The 14,558-nt window shown below is 33.6% G+C and overlaps 1 protein-coding gene across 2 annotated transcripts in view; it reads right to left on the bottom strand.

The window, feature by feature from the left end:
• SMARCAD1 (SWI/SNF-related, matrix-associated actin-dependent regulator of chromatin, subfamily a, containing DEAD/H box 1) overlaps positions 1 to 14,558 on the bottom strand; it is an 84,830-nt gene that overhangs the window by 18,437 nt on the left and 51,835 nt on the right. For both annotated transcript variants that reach the window (XM_011968227.1, XM_011968228.1), the window contains 2 exons: positions 7,917 to 8,116; positions 2,041 to 2,131 (listed from right to left, as the gene is read on the bottom strand). In XM_011968227.1, coding sequence (XP_011823617.1) covers positions 2,041 to 2,131; positions 7,917 to 8,116 — 291 coding nt within the window. The remainder of the gene's footprint in view (positions 1 to 2,040; positions 2,132 to 7,916; positions 8,117 to 14,558) is intronic.

The raw sequence follows: 14,558 nt of genomic DNA, 5'->3' as shown, positions 1-14,558 counted from the left end.
GAAAGAAAGAAAGAAAGAAAGAAAGAAAGAAAGAAAGAAAGAAAACAAAAGAAAAGAAAAGAGAAAAGAAATAACCTAAATACCCATATCCAACAGAAGATGATCAACAAATTGCATGTATTTATATCATGGACTACCATCCCACATGGCAATTAAAAAAAAAACAAAAACAAAAACAAACAAACTACTGATACACGTAAGAACATAGATGGACCTCAGTAACATTATGTTGCACCAAATGAACCAAAAACAAATAGTATACAGTATACTGCATATACTGTATAACCAGAAAAAATTCCATGGCAATAGGTGTAAGAATAGTGGTAGCAGCAACAACTGGAAAAAAGCATGAGAAACTTTCTAGGATGATGGAAAAGTTGCTCTGGGTAGTAGTCACATGGGTGTACATATATGTAAAAAGTCACTAAACTGTACATTTGTATATTTTACTGCAACTAAATTAGACATCATTAAAATACCTGTTTTAAAAAGCTACTTAGGAGATACAGCTCCTCAGGGGAACTGAATGCTACCCAACTGTTGTGGACTGAATTATGTCCACCTCCTTGCCACTGACAATACATATGTTGAAGTCATAACCCCCAATGTCACTGTATTTAGAGACAGGGCTTTTCAGGGGGAAATTAAGGCTAAATGAGTTCATAAGTGTGGGGCCTGAACCCAATATGACTGTCCTTGTAAGAAGAAATACCAGGCATGTGTACATACACAGAAAGAACCACATAAGGACAGAGTAAGAAAGTGGCTGTCTTCAAGTCAAAGAGAGGACTCAGGAGAAATCCAAGCTACCAATAAATACATTGATCTTGGACTGTCCATCTCCAGGATTGTGAAGAACAAATTTCTGTTGTTTAAGCCACTCAGTCTGTGGTATTTTGTTATGGCAATGCTAGCTGACTAAGCCATCAACTTATAAATATTGTGTTGCGCTTTGAAGGTTACAAAAATAGTTTCACATAATGTATACCTCATTTGATAGTAAATGCAATCTTATGATAAAAACTATCTATATTTTATTATTAGTTTTGAGATTAGGTCAATTGGCAAGGATCAGATAGCTCCTGAAAGGCAAAGTTGGGGACCCCAAACCCAGGTCTGATTTCCAAGTGCAGTCACACAGCTGAAATGCTATATATTCTGTAATTTCTGTAATTATTTTGAAATCCTGTGTATATTGTTCACTTTTCTATTAGATAAACAGTTATCTTTGTTTCAATGACAGTATGAAATATGTACGGGAAAATATCTTACAATGCTACAGATTACTTTTCTAGAGGCTAAACAGGGAACAAATATCATTATCTGTGTTAATTTTTATTTTAGGAATCCAACACATAGTGTAACATTTTCTTTGCTGAACATCTTAAACGTATACTTCAAAAAAGTATAGCTGAAGGAATAGAGATGTTAGATTAAAGGTCAAGTTTCCACATGACAACACCTGGACTACTGGCTATAACAAACTTAGTGAGCTTAGCTTTAAGGAAATGTGATTTGAGAAAGAACAGAGACCCGGAGAGACCTCTAAGAAAAATAAAACAGCTGAAATGATGTCGCTGATATATATGTAGATTTATTCATTGACAAGGACAGGGATCTAAGTTAAAATTTTAAAGGCAGCTGTAGAAAAAGCACATATATTACACATATGTATGTGCATACACATGTACATACACAATATCTGCAGAAGGTAGTATCTAGAAAAGAAGACACCAAACTAGTTCTTGTTTAAGTGGTGGAATTATAGGTGACTTTTATTTTGATTTTTTAATTTGTATTTTTATGTTTGTAACATGTATTTACTAATTTGATAATCAGAAAGACAATAAATCTATCTTCATCTTGGGGAGGAGTTAGGAGAGTAGAACTATATCAAAAACAAAGATGAGATAAAATATAAGATACTGAGGTGGCAGGAGTTAACTACAGTAGCAAGAAAAAATTTCTTGTTTAAATGACAGCAAGAATACCTTTTAATGACATTTTGAACAACAAATCCTAGAAATAAAGTACACTTACCATTTCATCTGCCAAAATGCCATTAAGTCCATGTTTATGTACCAATGCCAGCCAATTCAAACCAACCTTCTGATAGGGCTTGAGTGACAAACTGGTAAAGAGAGAGTTACCAAATATTACACATTTATATTTCTATTAGTTTTCTATTAGTTATTACAACGCACATAAAAACTAAAATGCCTAGGTCTAATCTTACCTTTTAACTGTTAGACGCAATGTACACCTACTTAAAAAAATGAACCCAAGACATAAATGATTTTTCAGATCTTCCCAAACTTTACTCTCTATTCTTATTTATTTCTTCTGGCAAGGAAAATCAAGCATTTCCATATTTGGTCATAATACAGTACCTCCAAATTAATTCCATAAATGACTAGAATATTAAGTATGATAATATATTACTAAGCTAGTATTTACACTAGAAAATTGAATTGTGTTGATTTGATTTTTAGCACATTAAAAAACTTAAAAGTATTAGACAAAAAAAACACAAACATAATTTGCTACTTTGGCCAGGTAGGTTTAATAAACACTTTCTGAATGTGTGCCAATCACTCCTAATATCAGTGGTATGTATAATTCTGGAGCACGCATGTATGTGTGTATTATGTGCATACTATGTACAAATGTACACAGCACATGTTTAGCAAAATTATTTGACACTTGCATGCTACTTTCTACTCACTGATGTTCACTGATGTTTTAAGGACAGTGAACATCAGTGAGTAGAAAGTAGCATGCAAGTGTCAAAAACCTTATTTAATTTGGAAACACAAAAACAGACTAATCCCTGAGAATGAATTGTTTGGAAGGTAATATGGCAGAGTTATAAGGAATGAAAACAGTGGCTCACGCCCGTAATCCCAGCATTTTGTGAGGCTGTGGTGGGCAGACTGCTTGAGCTCAGGAGTTCGAGACCAGCCTGGGCAACATGACAAAACGCTGTCTCTACCAAAAGTACAAAAAAAATTAGTCGGGCGTGGTGATGTATGCTTGTAGTCCCAGCTAATTAGCTACTTAGGAGAGACTGAGGTGGAAGGATCACTTGAGCCTGAGCCCAGGAGGCAGAAGTTATAGTGAGCTGAGATCATGCCACTGCACTTCAGCCTGGGTGACAAGCCAGACCCTGTCTCAATTATCCAAAAAAAAAAAAGAAAGGAATGAAAACAATAGTTCGAATGGTTAAAAACTATTAACAGTTACCATTTATTGAACATCTATTATACATAGGCACAGATAACATTTTTCAAACATCACCTCATTTAACCCTTTAAAAATCCCATAAAGTAGTTACTAAAATCACTTTAACAGATTAAAAAAACTTAATTTGCCTGAGGTTGCATAGCTAGAAAGTGTTAAGGCTAAGATTTTAAATCAGGATGCCGATCTCACTCCAAAACCTATTCTCATATTCACTAGAACACCTTGCATTAATGCGAAAACATAGGACAAGGCCACGCCTCCCATTCTCCAGCTTGTATCCTGTCCCCTTAATTTCCTCTTGCATATATCCTGTTTGCACACAGGGAAGGGTCTGGACATAGCTATAGTATAATACACTGTTAAAAGATCAAACTCTGAAATCAAGACATAATTAGAACTGAGTGAAGAACAGGTAGTTTGAATGATGTCCATCTTAAATCAGAATCTATGTTTTAACTGTGGGGTATGCAACTTATAAAACATTTCTCATTTAATACAATTAAAAGTATAGGTAGGAGAAAAAGCAGTATTTCGAAGGTCTTTAAATTCTTTTGCTGAATTTTTATAAAAAGTCTTTGGCTTTCCCAATCAATGTAATTTCTATGCTACTACTATAAAAGTATAATAAATATAACATGTTATCATAGATATTTTAATTTCCAGGTCCAAAAGAATTCTTTCTACTATAACGGTGAGAGTAAATGCTAAAACTGGAATATTTACCATATTTCAGACTATGCTATGGGCTTTATATACATTATTATTTCATTTAATCCATATTAAAAATAGGAAATATTAATTATCTGCATTTTACAGATGAGAAGTTCACTGGGGCTCACAGAAGTTAAATAACCTGCTCAAGGTCATGCAGCTAACCAAATCTGTATCTTCAATGGTAGTGTCAGTATCCAATCCAGGTGTGATCCAGAGCTCAGCACTTAATCAGTAAATAGCAGAAATGAAAAAATTCTCTTTCATTCTGACTCACCCATCCTACAGTCAACACAACACTGAGTTCTCCATTATTTTAATGCATCCTTCCCAATGCTTTAGTCATCCTATTCACATAAGGCTCACAATTTACGACTAATGAAACTTGATAAGGTAGACATACATCACTTTTAAATGCAGCTGAGGGCACACATGCCATCTCAACATAAGACCTATCACAAATGGCCATAAAAAAATCTTAATAAACAAAAATTACTGAAATTCTTCATCACCAACATATATTGAGAAAAGAGTCTATTTATAATGAGTCAAAATACTCACTATAACATGAAATTTTAAAAAATGATGATGAAATCTAAAAAACTACTACATGGATTTTTAAAATTTAAATAAAATTGCTTTATTCAAAATCACAAAGAAATGATGGTAAGGTGTTTTGATCAGGAAATGAAACGGTTTTATTATATTGAAATATGTTATAAAAATATAAAGTATTAATGTATATATATGTTTGCTGTTCTGTTAGATTTGTCTAAATTACAAGTAGCTTTGTTGCTTACTATCATGGAACTGCTGCCAATTCCAGATCCTTTCTCAGCATGTGAAAGGACCAAAGAAAATGTAATTTTGATAGACTCTGAACCCATTTATTATAACATTTAAAAATAGGATACCTATATTCTTTTCTAGTTGGTTCTATTATTTAGATGCTATATAATCATACTTCCCATTTATTTCGATGCTTCACAGTTTTCTAAGAATTTTCATGACTGAATATAAATCTGAACCACCAATTTGCTGGTAAGAACAAAAGGATTTGCTCAGGTCTTCTGAATAAGTGCCTTCTTCTCAACAGAGTACTAAAATATCTCTAAACTGAAGATTTTTTATCTCTCACTAAGGAAAAAAGTGATTTAAAGATTTTCTGAGATGATGAAAGAAAATGAGGCAACAGGCTATTTTGAAGTTATTGTTTTGTTAGGGGAAAAAAACAAACACAATTCCCTCTAGGGTTACTATGATTTCCTCACAGTCTGAAAATTCAACTGGGTTTAAATCTGCCAGAGAAACTAGTTTCAAAATTATTTTCAAAGGTGAGAAAGGCATAAAATAGAAATAACAGGAGTACATATGATGTGCTAAATTTGAGTTTAAAATAAAGAAATACAGAGCTAGAGAGACTTGTTTAAAGTAGTTCATAGAAAACAGGTTAGGGATGCTGTCCAACCAAAAGTTTATGTCCTGTTAAGTATGACATGGCTGCTGCAAATACTACCACAACATGTTTCTACTGACAGAAAAATGTTCAAACTAAAACATTTACATCCTACTACTTTTGAGTTAGTGAAACCACATCTGCAGTGTTAATTTGCATTAGCATCACTGTCAAACGGTCTCAGAGCTCCTGTGTAAGAACAGGGTAGGAACCATACTCTCAAGTTCAGGATGAACAAGATCAGAAGAACCTTGGCAGATTTAGCTCAAAAGGCAAGACACACATGATTAAATATATTGTATTTTGAACATGTGAGAAATCTTTTTAGTTTAAGGCTGATAAATTATGGATTAATTAACTAGAGTTTTAGAGACGGCTACGTTGATAGTAAGAATAAAACAGGAGAAATACTAAGGATTTTTTTCTTTTCCCTCACTATTTTAAGCAATTTAAATTTTGACATTTTAAAATAAAGATTATGAATGTAATGCTTTTGAAGTACATATGAAAACTTTAACTTTTCCCTACAGAGATTTTATTTTTCACGAGAGATTCTGGAATATCTATGTTTCTAAAAGGCAAACTTTCTTCTACAATTCACTTAAATTTGCAACACTCTGTAGCAAAGTAAACTTTGTTATGAAGAATATGTTCTGTTTAGAAAAAAATGCAAGCATGATAGGTTATTCGTCAGGGTAGTCTAATATTTTCCCCTGTCCTAACAAATCCTTTACTAAAGCAAGGAAACAACTTTAAATGTGTACATACTAAGTACCCACAATGCCTGGCCAGTACACCAAGTAAAAATTGCTTATGCAACTCTTATCCTGGATGAAGAACAAAAATTAAGATAACAAATTGTAACCCCTAAAAGTACACTTAAGTAAGCTCTAAAGAGACTATCTATACAGGTTTTAGAAGTTGTACTTTGGATAAGATCCAACAAGCACTTAAAAAAAACAACTATTTTTCTCATCTATTAAGTATTTCATTTAAAAAATCCTCAGTCTAATGGAGGATAGTTTATTACCTGATCAAACTATTTACAAGTAACAGGACTTTGTGAATGTGGTTTTGAGAGAGAAATTTTTTAAGTGATGCAATAAAGCACTTGATTTTTAAAATCCAAATTATGATAAAGTAGACTCAACTGGGTAAGTCTTGTAGAGTGAAGAACTCCCCATATCCAATGCTGGAGAACAAGAAGCAGCAGCTCCAACTACACTTTTAGGAGATGAAATTTGCTGATATAGTTCTTTCTATGCAACAGAGAAAAGAGCTTCTTTGTGGGAACTGCATCACGTTTCCCTACATCATCCCATAGCACCCTAGAAGGGCACAGAAAAGATTGTAGCTTACTATTAAAGGCCAGTAATCATCTTGTTTTTTTTTTTCCATACCTTGATTTTAAATTATTAACCAATGATCAGCAAATATGCTTTGATCATTAACTTAGAAAAATATCAGAAGTAAATAAAATCAGCAACTAAGGCAATTAATTTTAATGAGATCCTACGGCTAATCTTAACTATCAGAAATACTCTGAACAGATGTAACTCATTTTGAAAGTTGTGTAACATTGCAAAGTATGGCTATACCATAATTCATTTCAATTATTCCCTAATTTTAGGAACTCCATTTGTTTCCATGGTTTTGCCACTATAACCATCATACTATTAACAGTTTTATATTATTTTTTTAAAAAGGGAAGTATTCTAAACAGTTCTGAGTCTCCAAATTACTTAAAAATACACAAACTTTTAAAGGAAATTCAACACAATTTCCCCCACCCCAATCCACCAACAACAACATGCAAAATGTGGGTGATCACAATTACGAAAACCATTTTAATATGTACTGGCCACTAGACGGTATTTTTTTTTTTTTTTTTTTGCATGAATTCTGGCAAGTATTTTATTGAAAGTAGCAAACTGGGGAAACATGTAGACTTATATGGTCTATTTAATCAAAGTATCTGTCCTTCCTCTTACTAATGTATTTCTACCCCAAAAGGAGATTTAAAAAGCTGGCCTTATCAAAGCATTTAAAACATTTCATCACAGTATGAGATATCATTTCATTTTATTTATGATTAAAAAGAAAATGGGATAGGAAAGCAATTTTTACGCTGATGCAATTAAGCAGCTGACATTTTTTTAGGACATCAAATTTGTATATAGGAATAGCTAAAACCACTTTTTCATTTTCTGTGATTATATAAACAATTATCTGTTATCAGGCAAAAAAAGACACTGGTCATAGAGCATCATACCATCCCCCCCTTTAATTTATAATGATATGATAGAATAAAATACCCTACTCGGGGGTGGGGGAAATGAATGAAAACCAGTTCATAGTCCACTTATGTGCCATTACAGAAAATCTGGGGATTCTCTCCTACCACTAGTTGCCATATCACTTTCTAGGCATGATACAGAAATAAATAAGTTCAGATATTTTATACAATTGAGATAAAATATGAATAAATATATTCAACAAAGATTACCTTTGGTTTAGAATGGAAGGTTGTTCTATGTTCCATCCACCTCCATTTCCAGTAAGCATGGTAACTTGTTTGGTCAATTTATTTGAAATGTCTTCACATTTGTTCATAAGCCTTATAACTACATCTCGTTCTTGGATCAGTGTTTTACAATGCCATATCAAATCTTCTGATAAGCCATTAGTTTTGGACATCTTTGTGAACTATGGCACAAAAAGAAAAATAATTGAATAGTTCAGATCTAGGAAAGAGAAAGGCAATCCTGATTTCTGTATGAGGAAAACAAGCTTGATAATTTAAACCTTTACTTAATGAGCTTATAGTTAACTACTAAGAGAATCTGATTCTTCATGTTTATATTTGAATTGCTACATGTTTCACTTTTATATTCTACTGTCACATATCAAACTCATTATGTTAAAATAAAATATATCTTACCTCAAAAAATGCATAATCCCAAACTCGTTACTTTGACCCTGGCAGCTGATCTCTTATAGGAGAAACGCTAGCAAGTAATTGTTACTATCTCCTATGAAGGTTTTAGAAACATTTCAAAACCTAATTCACTTTTGTAGTCACTGCAAATCTGATCTCTCACCTCTATGTGTCATTTCCTATGACTATTACATATTAAGATTAATCTTCTTAAAAGATATTTTTCCACATCTATCATCAAAGTGTAGCCCTTCAAGTTTTCAAAACTCCAATTATTTGTCACTTGATATTTTACTTCTAACCAGAGACTATTACATGCAGAGATATTACATGAATCAAAAGTTAACTATGACCAATTCAATTAGATAAGGTTTTTAAAAATTAGTTTCAACATAACACTACAAACAGTTCTCTGTGAAAACTCACAGAACTTCTTTCAAAACACAGTTGTATTTATTTTTCAAAAGGAGGCACTGAATATTTCATACGTAAAAGCTATATCAGAATTAGAATTTTTCAGATAGATAGCTGAAAATGTATATCCTAAAAAAATGACAAAAAATATTTTTAGTGGAAAGGATGAGAAAGCCCAAAAGCTATCTGAAATATCTGGGGCAAAAATGAAAATCCCATAAGCCAGAACTAAATACAGGAAACTAAAATAAAACCATCTATTAGGAAAATACCACACATGATTTTTATTCATGTCATCTTATTTAGCATATTTTTCCAAGTTATAACAAGAATCACATTAACAACTGTAAGTAATCACAGTATTTCTAAGTTGAGTGAAAAGCTCAAGCAATCGTAATTAAGTGCTTTAGGGATATACTTAAGATAATTTAATAAAACACAGTTTATAACAATATACATTTTTCATATTTATCCCAGAATAACTTGGAAATATACAAAATATCCAATCTATTCTTAGCACTTCAAAAATGGCACTGTAAAATACTAAGTTTATTTGCACACTACTCTACATTTTCCACAGGGACAACATTCATAATCACAATGTGATCTCCCACTCCCCCTACTTTGTGCTTTTCAGGGGAAAGATCTATACATAAGCAGCAGTATAGATAAGAATCAGTGTCTTAAGGAGGTTCTACCAGAACTTTTAGCTAAAATACTTTTATTTTTCAATGCAACCAAAAATTAGAGGCCAAAAAACCAATCTCATGCTGATTGTAGTATGTGTGTGTAATATATGTATATGTGAGAGAAACCCAACAAATTAATCAGAAAATAAGGCATGAACATACATTATGTGCCATTTAGCTGCTAGGAACTATTAGATACCTTTTATTCAGTAACTCATTAAATCCTCATAACTACCACCAATAGTAGTCTACCAAATCTAGATGAAAAAACTAAGGTTCAATTTCTAACATCACAAAGCTGGGTAAGAGAAAAAGTCCATGCTCTTTTCACTGTAACTAGTACCTCCCTAAATAAAGTAATTTAAGACCTTAAAAGTTCAAAATAAACTTTTTTTTCTGTAACCAACTACCATTTATTAAGTTCTTTTTTTTTTTTTTTTTTAACAGAAATTACTCTAACTGTTGAATTATCTGGGAGATAGACACAGCCCCTGTCCTTGTGGCCTATGATCGTTGGGAAACACAAGTTAACAATTTCAAGCATAACCACTGGTATAAACAAGGGAAATAACAAAAGTTCATGGGCACTCATCACAAAAAGACTAATAAAATCTAAGACCTAGGAATTCCTTATGGAGTAAGAAGCCAGAAATAATAAAAGAACTGTTTTAATGGAAAGATAAATTCACATGTCAGAACCTAGAGAAGCAACAGACAAGTCTGAATAGGAAGGCAGTAAGGGTATGAATCATGCTGATGAGTTCTAAACTGAACTTACGGGCATCAAAAGGCTACTGAAGGGTTTTAGAGAGTTCCTGTTTAGAAAGAACTCTATGAGAGTAATGTGAAGGAGGTTTGAGAGCAAAGAACTATTAAGGTGGCTTTGAGTTGAGAGACAATAGTGGCCTGTGTTGGACACAGAGAAACTGATAGATTTATGATCTTTAGGAGGTAGAATCTATTAAGTGTAGGGAGATGAGTGAAAAGAGTTAAGCCTAACTCCCAGACTTCTGGCTTCAATGCTAACAGATTAGTAGTACCATCTATTGAGATTAAAATTTACCAAGTTGGCAAGGGAAGTCTCTTTCTGGATATATTAAAGTTGGGATAGCGACCAAATTTTGGAGAGAGAGCCAGTGGTTAAATAAAGATCTATATCTTAGGGAGGAGATACAAGCTGGAGAAAAAGATGCCACACAGGTGACCATCAAAGTCAAAGATGCTGATGAGATTACCTAAGGAAAAGCACATGAAATTCAAGATTAGAAGACTGAGAGCAAAACCCTGAAGAACATCAACATTTAAAAGCGTTTTAAAATAGACAAAGCAAGAAGAAATGTAGGATGTGGTATCAGAGAAGCCAAGGAAGAAATAATTTCAAAAAGGAAAGTGTAAGTTTTAACTGACAAAAAACAATAAACTGGCCAGGTGCGGTGGCTCATCTAATCCCAGCATGTTGGGAGGCCAAGGCAGGAGTATGGTTTGAGCCCAGGATTTCAAGACCACCCTGGCAACATGGCAGAACTCCATCTCTACCAAAAACACAAAAATTAGCCAGGTGTGGTGGCATGTGCCTGTGGTCCCAGCTACTCAGGAGGCTGAGGTGGGACGATGGCTTGAGCCTGGGAGTCAGAGGCTGCCATGAGCCAAGACGCCACTGCACTCCAGCCTGGGTGATAGAGACCCTGTCTCAAAAACAAACAAACAAACAAACAAACAAACAGACTTACTTAATCTTTCACTGATTATAATGAATTTGTATAAAATACACCACATGATAAATAATTTCTATAGTATTTCTCATGGACAGTTCTGAGTAATTAAATATGTAGCTAATTCACAGTGGTTATAAATGTGTAATTTTATTCACAATAGTTATGCTTTGAAGATATGTGCCAGAAGCACACGGAGAGGTAAATACTCATCTAATTACATATTCGTAATTCAGTAGATATCTAAAGATGTTACTGTATTGCTGAAGGTTAGTGCCTAAGCATAGTATGAGTTTAGTGGTAAGTAACAGCCAATATTTTCTGAGAAACAGATTAAAAGTAAAATGTGAAGATTCCTAACATGTAAGTCACACAACCATTATTATGAAAACCAATGTTAGATTACACTAAGTGAATATATTCAAAGTGAAGCTGAAGCACACTGAATCTTTATAAAGCAATTATAGGTCTCATTTCTTTTTCACTTAAAAAAGAATATACTACTATTCTTCAAATATTTTCAAAAGCTTGTTATACAAGAGGTAACTCTGAAAAAATTAGTATATTGTGATCTAATCTTATGATTTTTGTAATATAAAAATTTTATTATAAAATAATCATATTATTTTCTGCCACTGAACAGCTTTCTGAAATATAAAATTTCCTTCATAGCTGAAACTTCCTAATATAAAAAAATTACAGCAGATATAAATCACAAATTCACTTAAGTGGTCCCATTTATACATTTAAGTTTGATGTCTTTTTATTTATGAAAAAAATTTTCTTCCTTTTACTTATTTTTTAAGAGCATAAATTAATTATGGTCATTTGGAAGCCACGAGAAAGGGTTAAAAGGTGGGGGTGACCAATCATTATTTTGAGAGCTGGAAAATTAAAGGAAAGAATAAACACTTACTCTGAATTCTGCATACAAACAGCAACATTTAGAGCGGCAGATATAAGGAAGTTCTTTTATAGATAATTCCTAAAGAAGTAGCAATAACAGTATTAAAATATTATTTTTGCAGGCTGGCATGATGGCTCACACCTGTAATCCCAGCACTTTGGGGGCCAAGGTGGGTGGATCATCTGAGGCTCCAGGAGTTCAAGACCAACACAGTGAAACCCTGCCTCTACTAAAAATACAAAAATTAAGTGGGTGTGGTGGTGCACGACTGTAATCCCAGCTATTCGGGAAGCTGAGGCAGAAGAATTTCTTGAACCCGGGAGGCACAGGTTGCAGTGAGCCAAGATCACACCACTGCACTCCAGCCTGAGTGACAGAGTGAGAGACTGTCTCAAAATAAAATAAAAAAAAAAAAAAAACTATTAATTTTGCAATGGCTAATGAATTATGGATTCAGACATGTAGCATCAACAGCTAGCAATGTTACAAAAAGTAACAATCAGATATTACTGTCTTCTGATGAAAGAACACATCACTAACTATGTAATAATATTGGTGGGTCCATTTAACCTTCTAATTATCATTTTACAGAAAGTACTAGTCCAGTGGAACATGTTAAACTACACTGCGGAGGTATAATCAGAAAAGTTTAGACAGGGGAGTTATAGAACAAATGACCCACTTTCTTTACCAAAAACTGGAAAAAGAGAAGGGGAGAGAGTGGGGGATGAGGAACCTATAGATTAAAAGACTTCAAAGACCTATCAAGCAATCTCAGGGAGTTGACCTTACTTGGATCCTAATTCAAACTAACAAACTATAAAACAAATGAACCAATACTATGGCATTTATGAGACAACTGGAAATTTGAATTCTGAATATTTTGATATTAAGAAAGTACTGATGATTTTTATTAGATATGATAATGTTATGGTTTCTTCAGGAGATACATATTCAAAATTGTAAGGATAAAATGACATCTGAGATGTGCTTCAACATAATATGATGGAAGGAAGTGGACAAGAGTATGGAAGAAACACATAGGGGTTCATTATACTATAACATTGTGTGCTTAAATTTCTTGTAATAACAAAATGGGAGAGGCAATGAAGGGGAGTGCAAGGTCATTCTTACTTCAGGATGCTTTAACAGTCAAGGGTTGGTCATGAGATTTTTAACTGAACTTCACTTCTTGGTTATTTTGAAGTTGAAATTTCAGAACAACTCCTTAGGACTCCCTAACACTCCCTACCTCTCCCCTCCCACACAAGTAAACCAACTTTAGAGATGATCAAAATGACTGTTGCTGATTTAGAATTTAGATCTATCTAATAACAACCCACTAACCAGGAAGGTAAAACAGAAGTAGACAGTTTTTCAAAGGAAAAAGAGTTTAATTGAATGATGAATTTACTATTATTTGATTCAGCTGTGACAGTAAACCCAAAATATGAGGGGTTTAAATAAAAGAAAGTTATTCATCTCTCATGTAAATAAAGACCTGAAGAATTGATTCAGATTTGGTATGTTGGTTCCAAAATTAAGGATTCTTTTAACTCTGTTGCTTCAATAACATCAACATCCACCATCATACTGACCCTTCTATCAGCAGGAAGAAACAACGCTTTCCGAAAGTCGTAACATATCACTGCTCATAGCCCACTGGAATGAGCTTTGTCAAACTATCACAAGGGAGGCTAAAACAGTCTTAATATATTGTGGGTAATATGTCCATAAGCCTGGCCATAAATCTGATTTAAAAAGCTATAGGGTGGGCATGGAGATTTAACAAAAAAAAAAGAAGAATGGTTTGATTTTAAAAAGTTCGATTCAATACGGCTAGAACTTAGTGGACAAACAGAAAACAACAGTTTCTCAGCATTTCATTAATAATATATACGACACTTGCAGTGCAAATTATTGTGAATATCTGCAGCTAATGTTTTTAAAGAGTCAGGCAACTGATGGCATTTCATTTTTAGACTTTCCCACAGGTAGGCACTATAATTACACCCCACTTACAGATGTTTGCTTACAGATATGTAAGCTGTTAGAAAATGGCAGACATGAATTCAAAATCAGGTAATCTAGCTTCACTATATTATTCACCTATCACCTAGTATGCACTTACAAAACCAATGGAATAAAAAAAGTGGCATGCACTGAATTCAGAAACAAGAGATTCAAAATGAGAGAGACAAAAAGATTCTCCAGGATGTCAGGAAAATGAAATCCTAAGGCCACAACTGATAAGCTGGCCTACAATGTAACTAGTCCAAATTGGAGCAGGTGATAAAATTCCTGATTTTCTAAAAAAGATGAAACTGACAGATTACGAGAGGTGTCTAAAATCTCAGGCCCAGGTGCAGTGGCTCATGCCTGTAATCCCAGCACCCTGGGAGGTGGAGGTGAACGGATCACTTGAGGTCAGGAGTTCGAGACCAGCCTGGCCATGGTGAAACTCCGTTTCTACTAAAAACACAAAAAT

The sequence above is a fragment of the Mandrillus leucophaeus genome, unplaced genomic scaffold, assembly GCF_000951045.1.
Source record: "Mandrillus leucophaeus isolate KB7577 unplaced genomic scaffold, Mleu.le_1.0 Scaffold832, whole genome shotgun sequence".
Taxonomy (NCBI): Eukaryota; Metazoa; Chordata; class Mammalia; order Primates; family Cercopithecidae; genus Mandrillus; species Mandrillus leucophaeus.
Note: the sequence above shows the minus strand (reverse complement) of the source record. Positions and strands in the feature narration are given on the sequence as shown.